Source organism: Perognathus longimembris, chromosome 12, assembly GCF_023159225.1.
Source record: "Perognathus longimembris pacificus isolate PPM17 chromosome 12, ASM2315922v1, whole genome shotgun sequence".
NCBI lineage: Eukaryota > Metazoa > Chordata > Mammalia > Rodentia > Heteromyidae > Perognathus > Perognathus longimembris.
In genome coordinates this window covers 55,889,646-55,915,314 of record NC_063172.1, presented here as the reverse complement: position 1 = coordinate 55,915,314, position 25,669 = coordinate 55,889,646, and the positions used below count along the sequence as shown (strand labels likewise).

General features: G+C 40.8%; 1 protein-coding gene across 1 annotated transcript in view; it reads right to left on the bottom strand.

Annotated features, from left to right (window-relative positions):
* Positions 1 to 3,098: 3,098 nt before the first annotated feature.
* Positions 3,099 to 25,669, bottom strand: part of Rgs20 (regulator of G protein signaling 20) — a 95,038-nt gene continuing 72,467 nt past the window's right edge. Inside the window, 4 exon segments of the mRNA XM_048358428.1 lie at positions 3,099 to 3,455; positions 8,422 to 8,656; positions 13,629 to 13,703; positions 23,126 to 23,274. Coding sequence (XP_048214385.1) covers positions 3,267 to 3,455; positions 8,422 to 8,656; positions 13,629 to 13,703; positions 23,126 to 23,274 — 648 coding nt within the window. The 3' untranslated portion in view covers positions 3,099 to 3,266.

Here is a 25,669-nt window from a genome sequence, read left to right as displayed (position 1 = left end):
GGAAAAAGTATAAAAGAGGATTAAGTGGTAGGGACAATGGTTGCAATACTTTCATCTTAAGAGAGGAAAAACAGGGAAGGAGAAATGGAAGAAAGGGTGGTAGTAGAATCAAGGGGAGGGTTGATTGATGAGACAGAAAGGTAATCACCTTTTTCTGATTTACAGCTGTGAAAAAATAGAATTAAACAAATACAACATTCAATATGGTTGAAGTTATACCAAGATCAAGGATTTTTCTGTACAGCAAAAGATGTGTTGAAATGTGAAGTGTTTTTATCACTGAAGATCCCTTACTTAGAGGGAGGGACTTAGAGATTAAACTGCAGGCTCCTACCGAATGTGGCTTTTGTCTGTGTAGGCAGATGACACAGGAGCATTTTCTGTGTTTTCTTCTTGCATTTTATATGTACATTTAAATCATATATATATATATATAAATCTTTAATCTGTTTTGAGTTGTCTATGGTATATGGTAAGTATACTTTTTTGATATTTTGTTTGTATCTACTTTTCTTATGTGATTTAATGCACAGTTTTCCCATTGATTCTTTGGGGCAATCTTATTGAGGACCAGTTGACTTTACACTCATATTTGTATTTCTGGATTTTCTTCTATTCCATTTGTCAATATAGCTATTTGGGTTCAGCACCATGCTGTTTTCATTTCTATCAGTTTGTAATATATGTTGAAATAATTTGAACTCTGTATGTGTGTATGTGTATGTGTGTGTACAGGTGCATGCATGTGCTAGTACTGGGGCTTGAACTCAGAGCTGGGCAGTGCCCCTGAGCTTTTTTATTCAAGGCTGGTGCTCAACCACCTGAACTTCAACTCCATTTCTGGCTTTTTGGTGATTAATTTGAGATGAAAATCTTACAGATTTTGCTGCTCAGGCTGATTTGAACCTCAATCCTCAGATCTTGGCCTCCTTTGTACAAATGTGAGCACTGGCACCTAGCAACAACTTGAATCTTTACATCTTTTTGGGTAGTATGGACATTTTAACAACAGGAACTCTTCCCATTCATGACCATACCTAAGGGCCAAAGTGCTTCTTGAGATTTGTTGTTCAAGGCTAGTGTTCTGTTAGCCACAGTTCAATTTGCAGGATTTTTTTGGTGCTTAATTTGAGATCAAAGTCTCATGGTATTTCCTGATTTGCTGGCTTTGAACTGTGATTCTCAGACCTCAGCCTCTTGGTTTTTTTTTGTTTGTTTGTTTTTTTTGGCCAGTCCTGGGCCTCGGACTCAGGGCCTGAGCACTGTCCCTGGCTTCTTCTTGCTCAAGGCTAGCACTCTGCCACTTGAGCCACAGCACCACTTCTGGCCGTTTTATGTATATGTGGTGCTGGGGAATCGAACCCAGGGCCTCATGTATACAAGGCAAGCACTCTTGCCACTAGGCCATATCCCCAGCCCCAGACCTCAGCCTCTTGAGTAGCTAGGATTACATATGTGAACCACCAGTGCCCAGCAAAAATTTTACTTTATAGAACATTCTTATTTCTACAAATGTCTATTGAATATTTATTGGTAGCAGGGATGGCTGCTTTTAAAATGATGTTTCACACATATTTTCAGTGCCATTGACATATAAGTATAGTGGAAAAGACAAATGTAAGCATAATGCATAAGCACTCAGATAATAAAATATTTGTCCAGGATATTCCTGAAACACTAAGGAAAGGCATCCTAAACAACATGTTGGGGATGACTTAGGTAAGAAAGGCTTCTTAGATCAAGAACTAGTGAGGTAAGTCTTAAAGGAAGAATAGGAGATAGGTGGGTAGAAAATGGCATCGTATGGAACAGATTTGAGGTTTCAGGAAGTATGAACAAAGTTCTCATGAGCATTCATGAAGGTGTGAGTGGTCACCACACCCAGCTTGTGTGTTGAGGTGGAGTTTCACTTTTTGCTTCTCTGTGTCTGTTTAGCCCAGGCCTTTAACTTGAACATCTGCCTTCTTAGATGCTAAGATTACAGGTGTTCTCAACCACACTGGACCGCTTACAATGTCTTTTCAAGGAGGCAAGAATACATGCTGATCTGTACCTATTTAAAAGCTACACTGGTGGCATCGTAAAGCAGGAGGTAAGATGATTTAATGAGAAAAGGGGTGGTCTACATTTGGAGCTGGGGCTGAGTAATGAGGACAGTGTGGTTGACAAGCCAGATAGAACAGATGGCCAGATCCTGTAAAGCTGGAGGGCTGAAACATGGTACAGGGATGGCTGTTTTTAAATTCATTTCTAACTCACTCCTGAGAGCTGTACAGATTTTGTATTCTGAGAGTCTTCAGGATGGTCTACAAACCATTTTTACCTGTAAACTGTGAAGTTATTCCATTTGCCTATGGTTAAAAGCAATGAGATCTAAAGACCAAATACTAATCTAGGAACTAATAGTATGTTACACATCTTCCTAATTAATCTTGTATTTCCCAGATTTTCACATATGAAAAAAAACAAAATGAAAAATTCCAATAAAACTCTTGTGCTTTATTTTTTTAGCATGAAAATGTCCCTAACTCTCTTGACAATAAAGATGAAAATATGCTTATTTGAATGAAAGTTTTGTTTGTGAACTTGACAAAGTTGTGAACTTAAAAAATTTATTCTTTAGGTTGGCCAATTCAGATTAATAAAATAATAGTAACTTCTTTTTTTCATGAAAAGTACTTTCTAGGCCCTGCTTCTCTTACCAAACATTGGGGAGGCATCCACTTAAAAGCAGAGCTTTACTTTAGCCATGGGTGCACATACGCATAGGGACCTCTATGTTCACACACATTCTATAAGACAGAAAGCGGTTTACCACTTTTAAAGTCGAATCACATCCTTATAAAATGTAAATTTGAGTCCTGTTATAGTACAGATATGTGAAGTATTCAGACCAAGCTCATTTGAAGAGATGAACGGCTGAGCTGAATGTTGTTTCTTTGTGGTAAGCTGTTGCTGATCTCATGCAAACCAACCTGATTCCCATTTTCTCGGTTGAATCTTCATGCTCAGGGCAGTATGGAGATTTCCAGTGTCACCGTCGCCATTGAGAGCAAACTAGTAACTATAATGTAAATATGTTATCTTTCTAAAGTATCCATTTCCCCCTGTGGACAGACAGTTGTCTTTCACAGCAAAGAGGGAAGCCTATTATTAAAGTAGCTCAAGTATTACTCCAGCTGAAGAGAGTACTATTTCTACATTCCCTGTACTACACGTAGTCCATGAGTTCTTGTTTTATTACTCATAAATAAAGTTGAGGTCACCTATGCTTCAGCTGACTTCTCAGCTAAAGACTGAAGCAAATCCTTATAGAGAGCTGAGTTCATGAATCGAGGATACGAGTCTCTGTGCATTAGGGTGTAAATCTGGAGCTGTGCATCATCAAATATATGTGGGGATGGCTCCCCAATGTTCCTGTTGATGACTTCTCTTACTCGAGAATCCAGGCTGACCTGTCAATAGAAACAAGAATTGTAGTCCATACTTCGTTGGTAAATCCATCCAAACTCTCAGCTTGTTTTCTCTTAAAAAAAAAATCCCAAAACAAAGTTATCCTAAAAACCAAATGCCTAAAGAGAAACTAAAGCGCCTAATGAGCAGGGATTCTGGAACTTCAGTGGCACCAGGAGTCCCTTGAAGGGCTTGTTAGGCAGAGTGCTGGGCCCCACCCAAGAGTTCTGACTCAGAACTCTCAAGAGTTCTGGGTAGAAGCCAGACCTTTTATTCCTCGCCAGTTCTAAGTGGTGCTGAAGGGCATCACACTGCTTTGAAAGACCACAACATTGTTTTGCTTGTTTAAAATGAATGTATGATGTCCTTTGAAGGAAAACTTAGCATGCATAGCCTTATCCCTTGCTAATTTCCTAGTAATGCAAATACTAAACTCACAATGCTGCCAGCTTCCGCCCAGCTAGAACTTGGGCATGGGTTTCTGGGAATCAGGCCCAGATCACAGGGCCTGAGAGCCAGTGATGCCTGGCTTATAATAACAGCTTTCAATACCAGAGTTGTGGGGCCTTGGACAAAGTAAGCAGTATTTAAAATAATTTTAATAAATTATATGTTTATATTATATATGAAACGTATTTGTATACTGTTATACATGAATTCCTACTAATAAACTCAAAAGTCTCAGAGTATTTTATAGATTTCTGGTGAGGATTTAATGAGAATTACTTGAAGTGCTTGGGATACATCAAACCTCTGGGAGATGTCAGCTATTAGTTCTCTGATATTTTGCTCATTCCAGACACAGATGTCATAGATGGGCACATTATTGGGCTCAGACTTTTCTACCAGGACACCAAACAAACAAGAGTCTAGGCCAAAGCTATTAAATTAATTCTACAGCTTTCCCTCTGCTTCTGAGTGAAAAGTTCAATGGAATATTTTGTTTGTTTGTTTTTGTTTGGTCATGGGGCTTGAACTCTGGGCCTGAGCACTGTTCCTGAGCTCTTCAGTTCAAGGCTAGTGCTCTACCACTTTGAGCCACAATGCCACTTGCTCAATTGAATATTTTTATACCATTTGGCCACTGTAGTTCTAATGCTATGAGATGCATATGCTAGTGATACAGAAGTAAAGATACAGTCAACTAAGCCATCAATTTACATGTAGACTACAGCAATATAGCAAACCCAATACATTGGAAACACTCCCAGCTACACAATTAGGTGCTTCATTGTCCTCTGGCTATGAGTCAGTCACAAAGTTCCGATCTTACCTCTTTTTAACTTTAATTTTTATTTTGTTAGTTGTACAAGAGTTTCCATACATGCACATAATGTGCCTAGATCAAACTTACTCCTTCTATCCTTCTTTATATCCCTCCCACTACTCAAACTAATTTCAACAAGCTTCACTGTTCTATTTTCACATGTGCACATAAAGTATTTTGGCTATATTCACCCTCCTTCACCTCTCATAACCTGTGCCCCTCCCCTTGGAACCCACATTCCACACATGACATGTTTCTTCTCCCTAGTATTCATTATTAGTAAAGTTCCTGTTCATTGTTCAAGAGTTCCACCATGGTATCTCACATACACATTCCATACTTCAGCCAGACTAGCCCTACCTCTTTACCACATCTGCCCTGCTCTGTAATTATAGAGGTCAGTCATTATTTGCTGCTGGATTTGTGTAGTAGCATCCACCTGACTGGTTTTCTAGAGCCAGTGGCTTTCCCAAACCTACTCCATAGTCTGGCCAGGAGGCTGTTTGTAAAGCCAAACTCCATCCTGACAGTAGCCTCACACATTACATTGGCTTCTCACAACTATCAGATCAAATCCCAAGCTCACCAGTTCAAAGGTTAAGCTATGGAGGCCCTTAGGGATCTGCTTCCTTTCCATTCCTGGTCTTACCATCCTCCTTGAAAGTTGTTCCAGCCAGGTGCTGGTGGCTCACACCTATAATCTTAACTACTCAGGAAGCTGAGATCTGAGGATTGTGGTTCAAAGCCAGCCTCGGCAAGAAAGTTTGTGAGACTTTTTTCTTTTTGTCCACCCTGGGACTTGAACTCTGGACCTGAACGTGTGGTCTCTGTGTTCCTTTTTGCTCAAGGCTTGTGCTTTACCACTTGGGCCATAGTGCCACTTCTGGCTTTTTTTTTCTGATTAACTGGAGATAAGAGTCTCACAGACTCCTGCCAGGGCTGGCTTTGAACCTCAGATCTCAGCCTCCTGAGTAGCTAGGATTACAGACATGGACCAACATCTGTCTTAGGATACTCAGCTCCAGTTAAGCACAAAAAAGGAAGGATGTGGAGCTGTAACTCAAATGGTAGAGTGCTAGCCTTGAGCAAAGAAAGCACAGGAACAGCACCTAGGCCTTGAGCTCAAGCCCCAGGATCAGCACACACACACACACACACACACACACACACGAGTTGTGGGTAGCACTGTCTTCCTTGCCTGATGAAATCTGCTTAGCCTAGCTGCCTCCCTTGCCACTTGCCACTGAGCCTCCTGCCGTAGCACACCTCACTAGACAATCCCTACCATAGATCAGAGCGTTGCAAGCAGCGGGCATTGCAATGGGGAAAAAAGCTCACTTTGTAGGAAATATGAAAAACTATTCTAGTTTGTAAACAGATAAAGCATGAATAACCTCCCATGGAGTCTGTCCTTGTAAGTGCTCTGTGGAGACAGCTCAGTCAGGGCCGCTGGGCAATATATTCCTAAATGAACAGAGAGGATGCTGAAAACTCCATCTTGTGTACCTCCTCACTCTATTGAAAGTATGTCCTTGCTTTTTATCATGTTAGACATGGAGGATTGAATTCCTTTTCTGACCATCCTCTGCCTCCTGCCTCTCCCAATCCATTCTGGAGACATTCTGATCTTTCTTTCAAAACTCCAGATTTGATCAGATAAACAGGCTAAAATCCCAGAGCCTCTCAAACTCAAACTCAGAAAAACCTCAGCATGGCCTTTGTACCTCAGATCATTCCTTTTCTGTTTGGTTCAGCTGCCTGCCACAGCCCTAATAGTTGTGGATCACCCTACAGGTAAGGCCTAAAGCATGGCTTCTACTTCCACCATTCATAGTGCTTTTATCCTCCACTTGGGATACTGCCCTCTGGGCACTGTCTCATCTCTGGTTTCTGATCATATCCTTTGCATTGGTCCATCTTTACCCTCACTGGATGAAGATCCTAATTCCCATCACCTCACTGGAGGCAGCTGGCTCCACCAGCCCCTCCTGAGGACAAGCGGCCATCTAGCCAGGGCTGCTTGGCTGTCTGCCTACTTCTCTGGGAGCTCCATGACAAGAGAGGCTCTACCTTGAGAACTTGCGTTCTGTCACATGGTAGGAGAGAAAAATTACTTTAAAGTTGGAGCTAACCTTTTGCATTTTACATACATAAGATTTTACATTCGAAAAAAACTCTCAGAGATGGAAGAAAACCTGGCCATTCTTACGCCTTGGGCATTTTTTTCTGATATAAGAAAGGAGACCAGCTGGGCACCAGTGGCTCATGCCTGTGCTCAGGCTACTCAGGATGCTGAGATCTGATGATCATGGTTCAGAGACATCCTGGACAGAAAAGCCTGTGAGGTTCTTATCTCCAATTAACCACCAAAAAGTAGGAAATGATGTTATAGCTCATGGTAGAGCACTAGTCTTGAGCACAAAAGCTCAAGGATAATGTTGAAGCCCTGAGTTCAAGCCCCAGAACAGGTACAAAAAGAAAAGAAAAGAAAAGAAAGGACACCATGGGGAAACTTCTGCATCAGAGTGCTAGCAGTGGTGTGGTTAAAAAAAAAATTTAGCTCAGAGTGAGGAATCAAAGAATGTCTATAACATGTAATTTTGTTTTTGTTTTTGATTATCATGGAGCTTGAACTCAGGGCTGGGGCACTGTCCCTAAGCCCTTTTGCTCAAGGCTAGCACTCTACTGCTTTGACTCACAGCTCCATTTCTAGTTTTCTAGTAGCTAGTTGGAGATTTAAGCATCTCACTTTCCTGCCTGGGTGGGCTTTAAACCTCAATTCTCAGATCATAGCCTCCTGAGTAGCTAAGATTACAAGCATGAACCACCAGCACTGGCTGGGTATATATATATATTTTTTTTTTATTTTTTTTTTGGCCAGTCCTGGGCCTTGGACTCAGGGCCTGAGCACTGTCCCTGGCTTCTTCCCGCTCAAGGCTAGCACTCTGCCACTTGAGCCACAGCGCCGCTTCTGGCCGTTTTCTGTATATGTGGTGCTGGGGAATCGAACCTAGGGCCTCGTGTATCCGAGGCAGGCACTCTTGCCACAAGGCTATATCCCCAGCCCTGGGTATATTTTTAAATAGTACCAAAAGTGGGGATGTAGCTCAGTGGTAGAGAATTTGCCTAGCATGTGTGTGGCCCTAGACTCATCTGCCTCACCATAAAATCAAAATCAGTACCAGTATTAAAAGTGTATAGCTAGGTGATCATAAGTCACACCTGAGAGCCTAGTGACTCAGGAGTTTGATACCTGAGGACTGCAGTTCTAAGCCAGCTCAGGCAAGAAAGTCCATGAGAGTCTTATCTTCAATTAACCAATAAAAAACTGGAAGTGAAGAATGGTTCAAATAGTAGAGGCTTAGCCTTGAGTGAAAAAGCTAGGATACAGTGCCCAGGCTCTGGGCCCCACTAATGGCACATAAATACAAAAGGAAATAGGTAAGATAAAGTGTATAGATCTTGTCCTGTGCTAGACAAGCTGATGAAAGTTAGGAGTACTTTTTCCAGGAAAAATGCACAGACCCCTTCATATTTTTCAGGGCTCTCTTGGCACTTATCTGTGGGAGCACATCAAGGGCTATGGTGCCCCATCGCTGCCCTGTTTTGGAGCGGCCCTAACTCTAAAAGGAAAACATAAGCAGATGTAGAAGGGGAAACATTACCAAGGCTTCTAAGAGAGACATTTTGTGGGCACCAACCTCTTTAGGAGAAAGAATAGAAATATAGTCTTCATATATTATCCTTGCTTTCTCCTCAATAATGCTTTTATTAGCTTCCTTTTTCAGTTCTTCACAGGCCAGCCAGAAAAGCATATTTTCTTCACTGAATTCTGTTCGGAGGAATTCGCGGAAAGCATTTCTTCCCGCTGGAGTGATCATGAGGTTGTCAAATGACTGAGCCCAGGCGCTGACTTCTTCCAGGGTAGGAGTGGCGCTGAGGGGGGAGCCGAAAAAGGACAAAAGTTGTTACTGATAGTTCATTTGAGCTTTAAATTAAACCCATCATTCCTTCTCTGATGATAGAAAAAAAGGTATACGTTCTGGGAGGGAAAGTGGGTTTTTATTTCCTTAAGCCTTTGGCAAAATTAAAAGAAAGAAAATAAAAAGCAAAAGCACATTAGTAAAGTCCTTCTAATGGCTCAGCTGGGCTGCCCACACAGTTGCAAGCAAGTTCCTAAAATAGCTGCTATGACCATGTGTTACATCTGGACGCATCTGTTAATACTTCCAAATGATAGGTGAGATTTTCTGCAACTACCCGACTCCCCAAATGCCCTAGTTCTACAACAGAACAAAGTGAGACTGATCACTAAACCTCCAGAACAGCATCTAATCCTTAAAATACTATGTTGTGGGGCATGCCTGCCCCGATGCCTTGCATCATTAAGAGGCGGTTCTAGCTGGCCCCGCCTCCCAGCCTTGGGACCATGTGTAGCCAAGATGGCACCTGGTGGTGAAACCGGAGGTGGTCCTGTGGGACATGACATAGATGTAGGCCGCCCCTTAGGGAGGTCCCTCAGAGCTCCACCCTGACCGACAGGTCAGGCGTCCATTCACAGCCCCTATGTAGGTGCATGTACCCCTGCCCTTCCGTCCTCATCCGGCCCCTTTAAAAGAACAGCTCATTGCCGCCATTAAAGGAGTCTTAGCACTGACTGGCTCCCGGACTGTCTGTGTGTCCTCCGTTGAGAGGGGGGCTGGGTGGCAGTCTGTCAGCCCCCTATACCCTCTTCCTAGACCCGCCTGCGTGGGGTACGATTTCCCGTCTCTCCTGCAGGACAGGAGAGCGCGGGAGGCTAAAAACCCCCGGCATTATGTAACATTTAAGAAAAGAGGGAAGACTGCATGTAATAGAAATGCAAGTTAGGAAGGGTGAATTGGAGCATTACTCACAAAAGTTCACTTGTTACTTTGTTGTGTGTACGTGTGAATGTGTGTGCATGAGTGTGCCAGTCCTGGGACTTAAACTCAGGGCCTGGGCACTGTCCGTGAGCATTTTTTGCTCAAAGCTTGAACTCTACCCCTCAAGCCACAGCTCCACCTCCTGCACTTGTTACTTCTACATGCTACCTCACTGCCCCATCCCCAAGGGAGCTATCTAACTTAATTTTTAGACTTAACATTTTCTGGTTTTTGCTTCTATTTTAACCATACTGAGCCAGATGCAGTGGGGTGCACTCCTGTAATCTCAGTATTCGGATGCAGAGATTGGGAGTATTGAGATTTGAGGTAGCCCAGGTCAGAAGACAACCAGGTTTCATCTCAATAAACAAGCAGGGTAGAGGCATGTCTTACTGATGAAGTATTTGCTTAGTTAAGTGTAAGGCCCTTAGTTCAAACCCCAGTACTGCAAAAAAAAGAAAAAAGTGAGGTAAGGGGAGTATGGTGACACACACATGCTTCTGATCTGTAGAGAAATACTAGGAAGATCACAGTCCAGGCTAGTCTAAGTAAAAACCAAACGCTATTTAAAGCATAACTATGCAAATCCCATTACTACCACAAAAACAAATAAAATTTATGTTGAAATCATGAAAACCTATTTAATAGTGATCCTTAATATCTTTCTTCAGTTACCTTCTCCCCTGCCCCCATTTTGACATGTTTGTGACACTAAAGAATGATGATGATTATACTATTATTATAAAGAATTATTTAAAAGTAATATTATTATTAGTTTTCTTAACTTTCTAAAAATGGCTTATGATATTTTGTCTTCTACAGCTTGTTATGTTCACCCAACATTAAGTTTCTCAGCTTCCCCCATTTTTATTTTTATTTATTTTTATTTTTGCCAATCCTGGGTCTTGAACTCAGGGTCTGAGCACTGTCCTTGGCTTCTTTTTGCTCAAGGCTACCACTCTGCCACTTGAGCCACAGCACCACTTCTGGCCTTTTCTATATATGTGGTGCTGGGAAATTGAACCCAGGGCTTCATGTATACGAGGCAAACACTCTTGCCACTAGGCCATATTCCCAGCCCCCCCCCCCCATGTGTTTTGTGAGTACAATCTGACCCTCACTGTCTGTTCTACCTCATTATATTTTGTCATCCATTACGTCAGTATGGTGGATAATTGGGTAGTTATGTTAAAGTCCTATATTCTTGGGATGATCTATTTGTGGAATATTAGTGGAGGTAGCCTGTCTGAATACAGTTGTTTGTTCTGTAAAAAGGTGTTATAGGTTGCATTGTGTCCTTCCCCACCAAACGTCTTGCTGTAGTCCTAATTCCTCTCCCCAGATGTGACCCTATTTGGAAATGGGGTCTTTGCAAGTTTAACCAAAATAAGATGAGGTCTTGAGGGGAGACCTAATCCAGACAGCCGGGTAAATTTATAAAAACAGAGGGACACTTGCATACACCGCACAGAGAGAAGTTGCTCTGGGGACACAGGGAAAGTTGCCTGCAGTGATGTATGTACAAGTCAATGGCCGGCCAAGACAGTGCAACCACTGGAAGCCAGGAGATGTGTGGAAGGATTCTCCATTACAGCCATCAGTGTAGAAGAAACCCCGCCTTGTTGCCACCTTGATTTTCAATGCAATCTTAAAACCTTGAGACTATGGATTTCTGTTGTTTTAAGTTACCCAGGTTTGGTTTTGGGTGACCTAGCAAACTACTTAAGAAGGCTATGAATTGCAGATATAATGTCACAGTTGTGGAACTGAGTGCTTTACTAACTTCTACCTACTTAGGAATGGGCTCCAGGTATATGAATTATTAATGTTTGCTGTTTTAACTTGTTCCTGTTGTTCTCATATTGTTTTTCTCTGCTAGGTATTACTTTTACATTTTCTATCTCCATTATTTCATGGGTCTTCCCTTTATGTTTTGGAAAAATTACAAAAGAGGATGTATAAGAACCACATTTTGCCTTGATCTTTTCCATTGTATCTGGTGTTTTTCTTTTCTTTTCTGTCCTTTCCTTTCCTTCTCTTCCTTCTTTCCTCTCCCTCTCTCCCTCTTTCCCTTCTCTCCTCTCTCCCTCCCTCCCTTGCTCCCCCTCTCTTTCTCTCTTTCTTTCTTTTCCTGTGCTTGAACTCAGAGTCTAAGAGCTGTCCTTTACTTGACTTTTTCACCAAAGGCTGGTGTTCTGCCACTGGAGCCACAGCAACATTTACAACTTTTTGGTGAGAAAAGAGTCCCATGGATGTACCTGCCCAAGCATTCTGAACCAAAATCTTCAGATCTCAGTCTCTTGAGTAGCTAGAATTACACTTGTGAGTGGCCAGCACCATAAGGCTAAAAGTTCTGTAAGAATAGCTTTCTTTTTCCTTAATTTTTTTTTAGTTTCTTGTTTTGGGGCCAGAAAGCATAGTATATTTAATAATAATTCTAGAAATGTCTTAAGATTTTTTTTTAAGATTCTGCCAGCCTTGGTAGAGTACACTTATAATCCAGAGCTAGAGTAGCTGAGCAGGAGGACTGTAAGTTCCAGTGAGCTTGGGCCACAAAGCAAGACCCTACCTCAAAAAATCTTTTTAGAGGATGTGGTTGTATACCTCCAATCCTAGCTGCTTGGAGGGATAGTAGAAGTGAGATCTTAGGCAGGCAGGCGACAGGCAAAAATATTAGACCTTAACTGAAAAAAAAAGAGCTGGGGACATGTCTCAAGTGGTAGAGTGTCTGCCAGGTATAATGGTTAAGGGAAACCAGGCTCTAGAGGCTCATACTTGTGTTCATAGCTGCTCAGGAGACTGAGATCTGAGGGCTGAGCTTCAAAACTAGCTGGGGCAGAAAGTTTATAAGAGACTTATCTCCAAATTAAAACAAAACAAAAAGCCAGAAGTGGGTCTGTGGCTCATTTGGTGGAGCACCAGCCTTGATCCAAAAAGGTAAGTAAGCCTGGCATGGTGGCTCACACCTGTAATCCTAGCCACTCAAGAGGCTGAGATGTTAAATCATGGTTTGAAACCAGCTGGGGCAGGGAAATCTTTGGGACTCTTATCTCCAATTAAATCACAGAAAAAGCAGGGAGTGGTGGCGATTGGCTTAACTGGTAGAGTGCTAGCCTTGAGCAAAAAGAGCTCAGGGACAGTGCCCAGGTTGAGTTCAAGCCTCAGGCTTTGAAAAAAAAGTGAAGTAAGAATAAGAGCCCCTGAGTTCAAGTCCCAGTAGCATTCCCACCCCCCATAAAGAAAGAGTAGTTAACAGAAAGTGAGATACAAAATTTAGCATCAGAATAACTTATTTATAACTTCAGAATGCTTAAAAAATTTAAAACAGGCTGGACACTTCTGGTTTACGCTACTCAGAAGGCTGCAATCTGAGCATCATGTTTGATGCCAGCCCTGGCAAGGGAAGTCCTTGAGACTCTTATCTCCAATTAACCATGGGGGGTGAGGGGGGGGGAAGCTGGAAGTGTAACTGCTCAAGTGGTAGAGTACTAGCCTTAAGCAAAAATGCACAGAGACAGTGGATGGGCCCTGAATTTAAGCCCAGAACTTAAGGTAATAAAGTACATAAACAAACAAACAAATAAAATACTTTAGCAATTTAATATAAATTAACAATTAAAAGTGGAATCACAAAATCTTTCCAAAGAACAAATGTTTCTTTATGGACTTTTGTTTTAAAATGTATTAGATAAAAAGAAAATTATATCATTATAGTTTGTCAAGAATCATCTATTTATATTTGTGATTAGCAAATGTACTGAAATAATCAATTGATTTCTATCTCTGTTACACAATGAATTAAAAGAAACTCTGCAGGAGGAAAAAGTTACGTCATAATGAGATTTAATGTTACTAATTTACAAAGAAATTGTATATTCTACTAAAACATAAAATGCCATAAAAACCAAAATAACCCACACCCACCCTCCAAACAAACAACAACAACAAAATCTGGAAAGGTTTGTGTTTCTGTTAGTTTCCTGAGTGAAAAATGTGAACTTTACCTTTCCTCACAGATTGGAAAGTTAGTCCTGACTTCGTGGGAAGTTCCTGTAGGTCTCTGATTTCTAACAGTGAGGCTGCAAGAAACAGACATTGTGTTAAGATCAGAGGGGGGGGGGTCAAGAAACTATTTGTGTGTCTGTGTCTGCGTGTGTGCGTGAGTGCACGTGCGTGCACGCGTATACACACACACACACACACACACACACGCCAGTTGAACTCAGGGCCTGAACACTGTCCCTAAGCTTCTTTTGCTCAAGGCTAGCACTCTTCCACATGTATCCAACAATGGAACCACAGCATACCGAGCTTTTTCTGTTGATGTGATACTGAAGAATCAAACGCAGGGCAAGCACTCTACTGCTAAGCCACATTCCCAGCCTAAGAAAAGAGTTTTCTTAACAAATATTTTAAAAGAGAATTTCAAATCATCAAGTACTGTAGAATTTATTTCCTTTCCTTCTTTCCTTCCATTTCTTTCTCCCTTCTTTTTTCTTTAGTTTTGGTTTTATGAGATAGGGTCTCACTCTGTACTCAGACTGGCATCAAACTGAGGATCCTTCTGTCTTTGTCTCCTGAGTGATAGGATTATGGGAATGCACCACCATAGCTGGCCTAGAATTTCTTTTCCTTGGGGGGAAGGGGAAAAAACACCCTGATTGCTTGTAAGAAAATCAAAATATGACAGTAAGGTACTTGTATTAGTTCACTATACATCACTAAAACAAAATAGCTGAGAAAATTAGCTTAGACAGAGAAGATGTTTATTTAGGTAAGATTCCAGTGCATAGTGGGTTGACTCAATTGTTTGGGGTATGGAGAGGCAGCATATCATGTGAGAGGGCATGAAAAATCACTCAGGTCACAGGCCAGAGAGCAAGGAGGAAGGGGCTGGCAGACCATTGGGGGCCTTTGAGGGCATGCCCCCAATTATCTAAGACCTCCAACCAGGCTCCACCTCTAAAAATGTCTACCACCTCCTAAAGTCATCCTCCTTGCCTGTAGCTTTTAACACCGGATCCTTGGGCAACAGTTAAGTTTCCAACTATTGAAGTATTAGAAAGACAAATTACATTTATTTAGGATACTGCATTATATACTAGTTGAGGAAGAGTTAGAAATTATTATGCTTAATTACATTTAGAATAACACTTCTTTTCCTAAAAGTTGTTTGTAGAAATGTGTGTGTGTACCCACACTGACTTTGAACTGTGATCCTCAGATCTCGGCCTCCTGATAGAAACTATTCAATGAAGACATGGTTGTTAAGAATTTCATTTTATTTCTTCACCTTAAAAAAGCATATATCCATAGTTGGATTCACATGGCTCATGCCTGTAATTCTAGCTACTCAGGAGGCTGAGATCTGGAGGATCGAGGTGTGAAGCGAGCATGAAATCTGTCCATAAAAGAATCACCAAAAAGTAGGGCTGGAGGCCTGCTCAAGTGGTCAAGTGCTAGCCAAGCAAGTGAGCGAAGCCAGTGTGACGCTCTGAGTTCAGAGCCCAGAACCACAAGAAAAGAAAAAGGAGAAAAGTAGATAACCTTCAAGCTTAGTTTGTAGACAAAATAGAGATTATCTGTGTTTATGGCATATGCAAGAACTATTAGAGAAAAACCAATCAAATTCTATTATATATTTCAAGAACCTTTCTCTTCTACCTCCTCCCCCTCCCCCTCTCTCCCCCTCCTCCTCCTCTCCCTCCTCCCCCTCCCCCTCCTCCTCCTCCTCCTCCTCTCCCTCATCCTTCTTTTTAAAATGCTGGTCCTGACACCTGAACTCAGGAGCGCTGAGCACTGTCCTTGACATTTTTTGTTCAAGGCTAGCACTCTACCACTGCGCCACAACTCCACTTCTGGCTTTTTAGTGATTAATTGGAGATTAGAGTCTCAGAGACTTTCCTTCCTGGATTGGCTTTAAATTGCAGTCCTCAGATCTAAGCCTTCTGGGTAGAAAGGATTACAGATTCACATGCACAACTAGTGCCTGGCTTATTTTGGACTTTTTTTCTGTAAATTCATTCCAAGTGTATTGTGTTGTTATTGTGAATAGAATTTTTGCTTCTCTCTCATCATCTCATCAGTTATTATTTATACATATGAAAGCTATCAAGTTCTTAATTGTTTCACTGAACTACCATTTACATACAACAATCTTTGCCAATTTAAAGTGTACGGGGGCTGGGAATGTGGTTTAGTAATAGACTGTTTGCCTAGCATACATGAAGTCCTGGGTTCGATTCCTCACTACTACATATACAGAAAAAGCCAAAAGTGGCACTGTAGCTCAAGTGGTAGAGTGCTAGCCTTGAGCACAGACAGGCTCGGGGACAGAGCCCAGGCCCTGAGTTCAAGCCCCAGGACTGGAAAATAAATAAGCAAATAAGTAAATACATAAATAAATAAAGTATACAGTTGGTTTTAGTTTTATACTTATCATGCTGTGCAACCACCACCAGTATCCGGAACATTTGCATGTCCCAAGAGAAGCCTACACCTGCTACCAGTTATTTCTTTCTACTTCCACCAGCCCCAGAAAAACACTAACCATCTATTGCTGGTTTCTTGATTTGCTTACAGACACGTGCAGTCTTTGGGGGCTGACATCATACCATTTTGGCATCCTTTTCTTTAACCCAAGTTGTGTATAGTACATATCAGTACTTCAGTCCTTTGGTTGAAAATTACATGGTATAAGCAAACCACATTTTGCTTATCCATCGATGGGCAGACATTTGTATTTTATTTATTGTTATTTTTGGTTACATGAATCATGTTGCTATGCAAGTTTGTATGAATATATTTTCACTTCCCTTAGATAAATACCTAGGAACTGCTGGAGTATTCTGTAACTCTATCTTCAATAGAGTTAGTATAACCCCTGTGTTTTATTTTTATATTTATTTATTCAGTCATTCCTGGGGCTTAAACTCCCAGGCCCTGAGGCCTGGGAGCTGTCTCTGCATTTCTGTGCTCTATGCTAGTTAGTGCTCTACCATGTAAGCCACAGCTCCACTTCCAGCTTTTTTGTTGTTGTTGTTAATTAGTGAGAGTTTCATAGGCTTTCTTGCCTGGGTTGGCTTCAAACCTTGATCCTCAGATCTTAGCTTCCTGAGTAGCTAGGATTATAGGCATGAGCCAGCAAGACAATTGTTTTTCTGTTAATTTTATATTCTTCTTTGCTGAACTCTTTCGTGTTTTTACTAGTTCTAGCCACACATTCTCTAGGAATTTCCAGGTATTTTCTCATTATCTGTAAATAGACAGTTTTACCACTTTCAATTCCTAGGCCTCTAATTGTCTTCTCTTGTCTAATTGTATTGGTGACCTAAAATGTATGTTAAGTAGTAGTAGAGATTGTGGATATCCTTGCCTTATTCTTACCTATAAGGAAAAAGCTTTCAGTAGTTTATCAATTTAGAAATCAAACCAGGGACTGACCTATTTATCATATATCCCAGATAAGTCTCAAAAGTATGCTGGGAAAAAGAATCAAGGAAATTAAGCTATCTTTCCTTGATGAGAAAGTTACATATTATATCTTTGGATTACTTTTTTAAAATGTGCTTTTGAAAGGAACACTTTCTGTGAAACTTGAATGTGCTTTAACATGGAGGTCCATCCCCTCTAAATGAACATTTATCATGGATGATTTGAATTGTGTCTGCCTTGTCATTGCTACTGCACTAATTCTTCTATTCCTTTTTGTTTTAACATCCTTGCCCCATTCTAGAAAAGTCTTTTAGATTATTTTTAGCACCTCTGCTGTGTAAATTTTCTCTCTCTCTCTTTCTCTGTGTGTGTGTGTGTATAGCTGAATTTTTCTTTAAAGGCAAAATCATTAAAAATGCAGGAATTCTTTTTACTTGTTTCTTTTATGATGGCTAGTCTAAAGAGTGTCAATAAATAATGGTTTCTAAAAAATGAAATCAAACCAAACCAAAAAGTCTTGAGAGGCAGTGGGGTGGCCTCCTCTCTACTTGAGCGTCAGTGCTGCCTGGCTTCCTGGGTTTCCTTTGTCAGGAGTCCTACCATTGCACCACAGGGAAGAGAAAGAAGAGAGGAAAATGAATTGTGAGTTTCACACAGATGCCAAAAAGACCTGGATGCTCAACAGTGAATTAAATAATGCAAAACTTACTTGAGCCTTGACATTTTCCATCTCATTATCTTTAAATAGAAATATTTCAAGGGGAAAAAACTGAACTGTATTTGTTTACTGGGGTCCATTATGACTGTTACTATCAAGCACAAAAATGTCAATAAAAGCCAGGCTAGTTGGTACTGTGCTTCAGAAATGTCCTCTCTATAAGGAAGACACTAGTTAGACGTCTTTGTTTTGATCTGGTACTTGGATTTGAACTAAGGGCCTAGGCTTTGTCTCTTAGCTTTTTTGCTCAAGGCTGGTGCTCCACCACTTCAGCTCCAGCTCTACTTCTTTTTGCTTTTTTTTTTTTTTTAATAGAGATAAGAGTCACATTCATGGACTTTCCTGCTCCAATGAGCTTCGAATAGCAATCCTCAGACTTCAGCTTTCCGAGTAGCTAGGATTACAGGCTTAACACTGTCCCTGTTTTTTATGACATATTTTGAGTTACAAAGGAGGAAAAACTCTTTTTACCTTCTAGATTTTTTAAAAGTCTATTCTCAAGAGAATAAGAATCTAAATACCTTCCTTTGTAACAATACCAGAAGGCCATGCAATAGATTCTGAGAAAGCTATCACTTACTGCTACTTTTCTTTCTGGAAGATTCACTGCACGATCTATACCTATTTAACATAGATAAATCTCAAATGTATGCTGAGAAAAAGAATCAAGAAAATGAAACTGTTTTCCCTGATGTGAACTAATTTTGAGTGCTATTTTTGGAAGAAAATTTTCTTCTCAAAGTTTGAGATTGCTATGTCTACCTGGGAAGAATCATCAAGCTTCAGTCCATCATCCCATTCATAGTTATGTTACTGTAGCCACTATAAATATAGTGTGTGTGTGTGTGTGTGTGTGTGTGTGTGTGTGTGTGTGTGTGTGTGTTATGCTCAGGGCCTCAATTGGCTTTCTGGCGCTCTACCACTTAAACCACACCTTCACTACTGGCTTTTTTTTTTGCCAATCCTGGGCCTTGGACTCAGGGTCTGAGCACTGTCCCTGGCTTCTTTTTGCTCAAGGCTAGCACTCTACCACTTGAGCCACAGCACCACTTCTGGCTTTTTCTGACTAGTTAATCAGCCTTTTCTGCCTGAGCTGGCCTTGAACTGTTATCTTCAGATCTCAGCTTCTCCAGTAGCTAAGATTATAGGTGTGAGCCACTAGTGTCCATCTGTGTTTTCTTTGTACAACACCTTAATAATAACAAAATTCTATTTGAAAAAAGTCCTTCTTCCCAACACCAAGATCATAAAGATATGATTCTCTTTTTTTCTCTTGGCCTTTAAGCCATCCCGAATTTACCTTGAAGTTTCCTGTTTTGGTTTTGCTTTGTCTTTGTGCTGGGGCCTCCCCATGTTACCCTGGATGGCCTTGAGCCCCTGGCTTAAGCGATCCTCTTAGCTCAGTCTCCTTAGTAGAACTGAGATGACAGATGCATGCTTCCATATCCAGCTCTGTTTCATTTTAATGTGGAAATTTATTATTACATATAGTACAAGATAGGAATATAAACCTGTGGTTATAGATTTGGACACTAGGTGGGTGATCAGCCTTCTGGTTTGTATGGGCCTCACATGTTTCCTGAGATATGAGACTGAGGTGATTATCCAAATATGAAGTAAGTCTCCTTGTGTTTGTTACAGTCCATTCTATCCTTTGCTGATTTTGCCCTTGTCACATGCTGCTGTGGCTATCTTAGTGAGTTTTCTTGTCTTCTCATTGATGTAACAATTGTGTTTTATCTGATGCCAGCAGCTCAGGTCTGTAATCCTAGCTACTCCGGAGGCTGAGATGCCAGCCCAGGAAGGAAAGTCCATGCAATTCTTATCCTCAGTTATCTGCCAAAAACCCCAAAATGGAGCTGTGGCTCAACGTTGTAGAGCACATACACACACCTCTACATTTTTTTTTTTTTTTGGCCAGTCCTGGGCCTTGGACTCAGGGCCTGAGCACTGTCCCTGGCTTTTATTTTTTATTTGTTTTACTCAAGGCTAGCACTCTACCTCTTGAGCCACAGCACCACTTCCAGCTTTCTCTGTTTATGGGGTGCTGAGGAATCAAACCCAGGGCTTCATGCATGCTAGGCAAGCACTCTACTGCTAAGCCACATTCCCAGATCTTGCTATTACTTTTTTTTTTTTTTAGATTTTTTTCTTTTATTTACAAGGAAATGGAGCAATGGTATTTTATAATGATTTAAATAGACATTACTCATTAGATGTGGAAGGAAAACAATTTATACTTTGCAGTAGTCTATAAAAGTGATGTTTGTCAGATAACATTTGTAGGTATCAGGATACAAATATAGAAAAATATCATGGTATAGCTTACTCAAGAAAAAAATTTATGGCTTCAAACTATAAACTTCAAATTTCATTCACTCTGGGCCTTAAAAGTTCATAAATTGTAGTCTCAAAATTATATAACTTTACATTTCCAATTTATAATATGTAAGTCACCATGCTTAGACAATTTTGAAATTATAGAAAGCAATACAGATGAAAAATAACTCATGTGTACTAAAAACATCTAGAGATGTAAAAGTCTTATTAGATGCCCCTATACATCATTCATAGACAATTAAGGTTAAATTTAATGAATTCAATCAATATATTAATATTTTCTACCTGGCTTCTCTGTAGCCTACTCTTTTTCTTTTCCTTCTTTTTTTTCAGATCCACATTTTTTTATTGTGGTAAAACACATATAACACAAAATATACCATTTTAACCAGTCATAATCTGCATGCAGTTTCATATCAGTAAGTTATTCATACTGTCCAGCAATCACCACTTCCATCTCTGGAACTCACTTTTATCATTCTAACCAGGAACCCTGTACTACTTATTCAATGGTAACTCCCCATCCCTCCAAAGCTCAACCCCTACAAAGATTCCATTTTCTGTCTCTATGAATTGGATTAGTACAAGAATATCATATATGTGATTGTACAGTGTTTATCCTTTGGTGTCTGGCCTATCTTACTTTTGCTATTACTTTTAAAAGAAAAGTTTCTGACAATTTTTCTAAGCATGACTTCAGTGATTGTCAGTCATTGACATCAGACTATTCATTAACAATGGTTTTTATACTTCTTAACACAAAATTAAACACCACATCAAATATCCCTTGTATTTACTGTCACGTGTTTTCTATGCCTTCTGAGGGGTTCACTTTTTCCCCTAGTTCTAAGAATCTTGCTTAGTTCTTTTAAAAAGAAAAGTCTGCGGTCTGTAAATTCCCTCAGCTTTTGTATGTCTAAACATGTCTTATTTTATCTACATTCTGGAGCTATAGTTTGAATTTTCATATACTTTAAAAGTTTTTATTTGGTAGTCTTTGGGTTTGAACTCAGGACCCCACGTTTGTTAGACAGGAGCTGTACTTCTCAATCATGCTTCCAGTCCTGTCCAATGCTTTTTTGTTGGTTGTGGGGCTTGTACGCAGGGCCTGGGTACTGTCCCTTAGCCTCTTTGTGCTCAAGGCTAGTGCTCTACCACTTTGAACCATAGTTCTACTTCTGGTTCTCTGGTGGTTAATTGGAGATAAGGCTTTCCTGCCAGGGCTGGCTTGAAACCATGATCCTCGGATCTCATCCTTATGAGTAGCTAGGATTAAAGGTGTGACCATGAGCATGGAGCTTCCTTTGGCTTATATACACACACATACTAAGTGCGTCATGAGTGCTGAGACAATGATGATGTTATCAAGGACTAAATTTTTGTTTTATTCACCCTATTTGATATTAGAAAAAGAACCCTACTCTGGCCCTTGTCACCAACTGCAAGCCTTACATTGTCAGGACAATAAGTTGTTAACGGCATGACCTCAACTACTGTGCCCTGACCAAGGGCGGGAGAGGACATGATACTGCCACATCCTCTCAATCAGTGCGATTCAGCACTGGTGGAGTGAAAGGGGAGAGACTGCGCCCACACACAGCCATCTGCAACATTGCTGGTGTTTTCCTTGTAGAGCAGGCATTGGCCACAAGGTGTTTTCTCAGCTGGTAACTGAGCCTGCCATTCAGCTGCCTTTGAAGTCATCTAGTCTTCCGCGAGAGGCTGAAATCTTGTCTTGATGGCCAGGCAAGATTCTCATCTGCTTTCTATGGTTTATTCTGAATGGAGAGGCCAGCAGTTCTGACTGCCTCAGTTCTTAAAGTGTTCTGTTTATTTCTTTATTTTAAGATTTTATATTTAAATTTTAAAAGTAACATTTTATAATACAATTTGAACTTAGAAAACTCCAAGCTAGGCACTGATGGCTCACACCCTGTAATCCTAGCTACTCAGGAGGCTGAGATCTGAGGATTGTGGTTCAAAGCCAGCCTGGGCAGGAAAGTCCATGAGACTCCTACCCCAGTTAACCACCAGAAAGCCAGTAGTAGTACTGTGGCTTAAAGTGGTCGAGCATTAGCCTTGAGCTGAAGAGCTCATGGGCAGTGCCCAGGCCTAGAGTTCAAGCCAAAGAACCAACCAACAAACAGAAAGGATTTCAACTAATTTCTTTGTTCTGTTTTTATACATGCAAACTACTCGGCCCATACTCATTTTCATTCACCGACACCTGTTAGCCCAACCCCCTCTGGCTGGTTCAGCCCCCTAACAGAGCCTGCTTCTCTTTCCTGTCATTTATATTTATTTTGATTATGTATTAACTGCACCAAGGGGCCAAGGGTTTTCATCATAGTATTTCAGACATGCATATATTGAATTTTGCTCAGAATAGCCCTCTCTTGGTTTTTTAAAAGCAATGGCTGTATACCTTCCTATAAGAAATAGACTATTATTACATTTTGCTCTTCGTTTTAAGCATGTCTGTTGATATTTGCCTTTATTTAAAAAAACAATTAATAAACAGAAGCAATAGAAGATAAAAAATCAGGCTTCTTAAACCTAACCTTTAAGAATGATCTTAAATCCTAAATCTGCCATAAAGCCTTCAGAACCAAGGAGAGGCTAGCCTTTCTACCCATTTCTGCCTTGCTTCTGCCTGAATATTGTACTCATCTTTGGTTGTTCAGCCTAAGGCTAGTTTGAGTATAAGTAGCTGAACTGAAGTTCCTTGGGAACTAAACAGATGCAGTATATTGCAGGATATCTATCTATCTATCTATCTATCTATCTATCTATCTATCTATCTACCTACCTACCTACCTACCTACCTACCTACCTACCTATCCATCCATCCACACATACATATATATGGATATATTACTACAGATATATATGTATACATATGTATAATTGCTTTTTACAAAGCTAACTTAGTGGCTTAATGGTAGCTGACATGATTCCATGGCACCAATTCCTAGTCAGCAGTAGAGTAAGAAAGAGTGCCAGCCTTACCATGAACAGCTACAGCAGCAACACCAGCAGAAGCAGCAGGCATTAGAGTCCCGACTCCCCACTCCAGGCTGGCCTGGTCCAGATCCCAGTGGCTCCTGCACAGTGGACATCTGCTGCTTCCCCATCTCGGAGCATTCGGATCCCATGGGCTGCAGCAGGGGAAGGAACACAGGGTGGGGCAGGTGAGGTGGGATGTGGCATGAGGGTGTAGAGTTAGGAAGAGGTAAGTCCAGACATTCATTTGTTTAGCTCAATGAGAAGATGCATTTGGCTAAATGCAGGCCATTGTTGATAACTTTAGTACAATTTTGTGCTTGGACTCTTATAATCCATTAATTTAGTGGGCACTTATTTAATAGCTAGGACCTGCCAAACATGATCAATTCCAGGAATAAAATATCCAAAGGGCACACTTAGGAGTACACAGTTTAGAAAAAGAGTGAGATTACTGACGTACACTGAGACACCCGGTAGCTCCTACAACAGGGATGGTTCCCAGGGGTCCCTCTGGCCTTGAACTCAAGGGCTGAAATTCTGGGTGCTAATAGGTGATAAGTAGGTGAGAGGAGAGCGCAATACGGAAGCCACACAGAAAATGTCAGCCACACTAACAGTCTTTGCTTTCTCTACGGTTTCACTCATGTTGTTTCATCTTGGTTTGTTTTATTTTAATTGTAGTAGTGAGGTTTGAATCCAGCGCCTGCCCTATACTGCTTGGGCCACACTTCCTGCTCTGCTTTTTTGTTATTTTCAATAGGATTTCATGAACTTTCCTGCCCATGCTGTTGTTGAACCACAGACCTTTCACTCTGAGTCTCCTGAGTAGTAAGGATCACAAGCATAAGCCAAGGTATCTCGTCACCATGCTTACAGAATTAGCCTCAATGCATTGTACAAGGGTGGTTCATTTTGACTTGCACTGATAATGCATTCGGTAACTTGATCCACTCATCCCCTCTGTCACTCTTCCTTATCCTCCCTTCCCCATCTCAATTCAACATGCAAAAGCTTCAGTTCCATTTCCACACATTCGTGGACTAGAGGAACTGCAGGAGAGGAAACCCTGGAGCCCCATGTCTGAGCCAAACTCAGTATATTCAAATCCTTACTAGCTGCATTAGCGTGAAGCAGGCTCTAAACTCCCTACAGCAAAGCACTGAGAACACAGGGCTCAGTTCTTCCAGAGTTGTCTACCTGGACCTGCCCTGCCATCGGAGGGACTGGCCATCAGAGTGAAGCCATCAGACACACAGCCTCTGGCCTTCCACTCAGGACTGCAAGAGTGTAAAGTAACGAGGTGACAAAGCAGCATAAGAAAGAGAAGTTGATATTTATTTTTACCTGTGGTGTTATTTTGAAATTTCTTTTTGGTACCAGAGTTTGAACTCAGAACCTTGTGCTTGCTAGGCAGGTGTTCTACCATGAAGCCATGTTTCCAGGCCCCATTATTGAGTTCTACTTAAGCTAATTGCAAACTAATATCAAATATACATTAAATAACCAATTTAGTTAGGACTTTGGAATTGAATGCTAGATGTATTATTCTATCCCAGCATTACATGTGTTTATTTCCTATGAGCTGATCCTAGGAGCAGCTGACGTCTAGTTATTTTGATCTTCCATTTATTTATATATTCATTCATTTATGTCTTTTTTTGAGTTAGATGTGAAACACTTTAATGGACATGTAACACATATCTTTAGGTTATGTGTACCTTTGGAGAAGAATTTTTTTTCATCTCTTTTAGACAAATATTTAGGGGTTAACAAGAAACCTTAAAAATATGTACTTTTCACACACACATATATATATATACACACACATATATAAACTTGTTTTTTTTCTTTTACTAGAGGCACTGAGGTTTCCTCCACTTGAGCCATGCCCTCCCCTAGCTCATGATTTTTTTTTTTTTTGGTCGGGCATAGGGCTTGAACTCAGGGCCTTCACACTGTCCCTGAGCTTTTTTCCTCAAGGCTCATGCTCTACCACTTTGAGCCACAGTGCCACTTCTGGCTTTCTAGTGGCTTATTGGGATAATAGTCTCACAGACTTTTCTGCCTGTGCTGGCTTTGAATTGGAATCCACAAATCTCAGCCTCCTGAGTCGCTAGGATTACAGGTGTGAGATACCAGTGCCCAGCAATGATTTAAGGAATGGACTCTTGCTCCGTTTCCCAGGCTGGTACTGAGTGCACAGGCTTAAACAGTTTTTCTTCTGCCTAAGCCTCCCAAGCTGCTAGGACTACAGTACACACCACTGCCCTTGGCATATTCCAATTTTATTATATGTTTTTAATACTAGGTAGTAAAAGTTCCCTCCATTTCCTTAAAAGTTCTTGTTTTAGAGGTAGGAGCTATTCTTGCCCATTTGTTTGTTTGTTTAGTTTTTTTCCAAATTACATTTTGGAGTCAGCTTGTGAAGGCCCCAAAATAATCATACTGGTATTTGGATGGAACTACAATGAATTTAGTCTCATTTCTGAGAAATGACACCTGGGTTTCTTTTAATTAGCCTGGCAAGTAATCTTCAAGACAACAGTG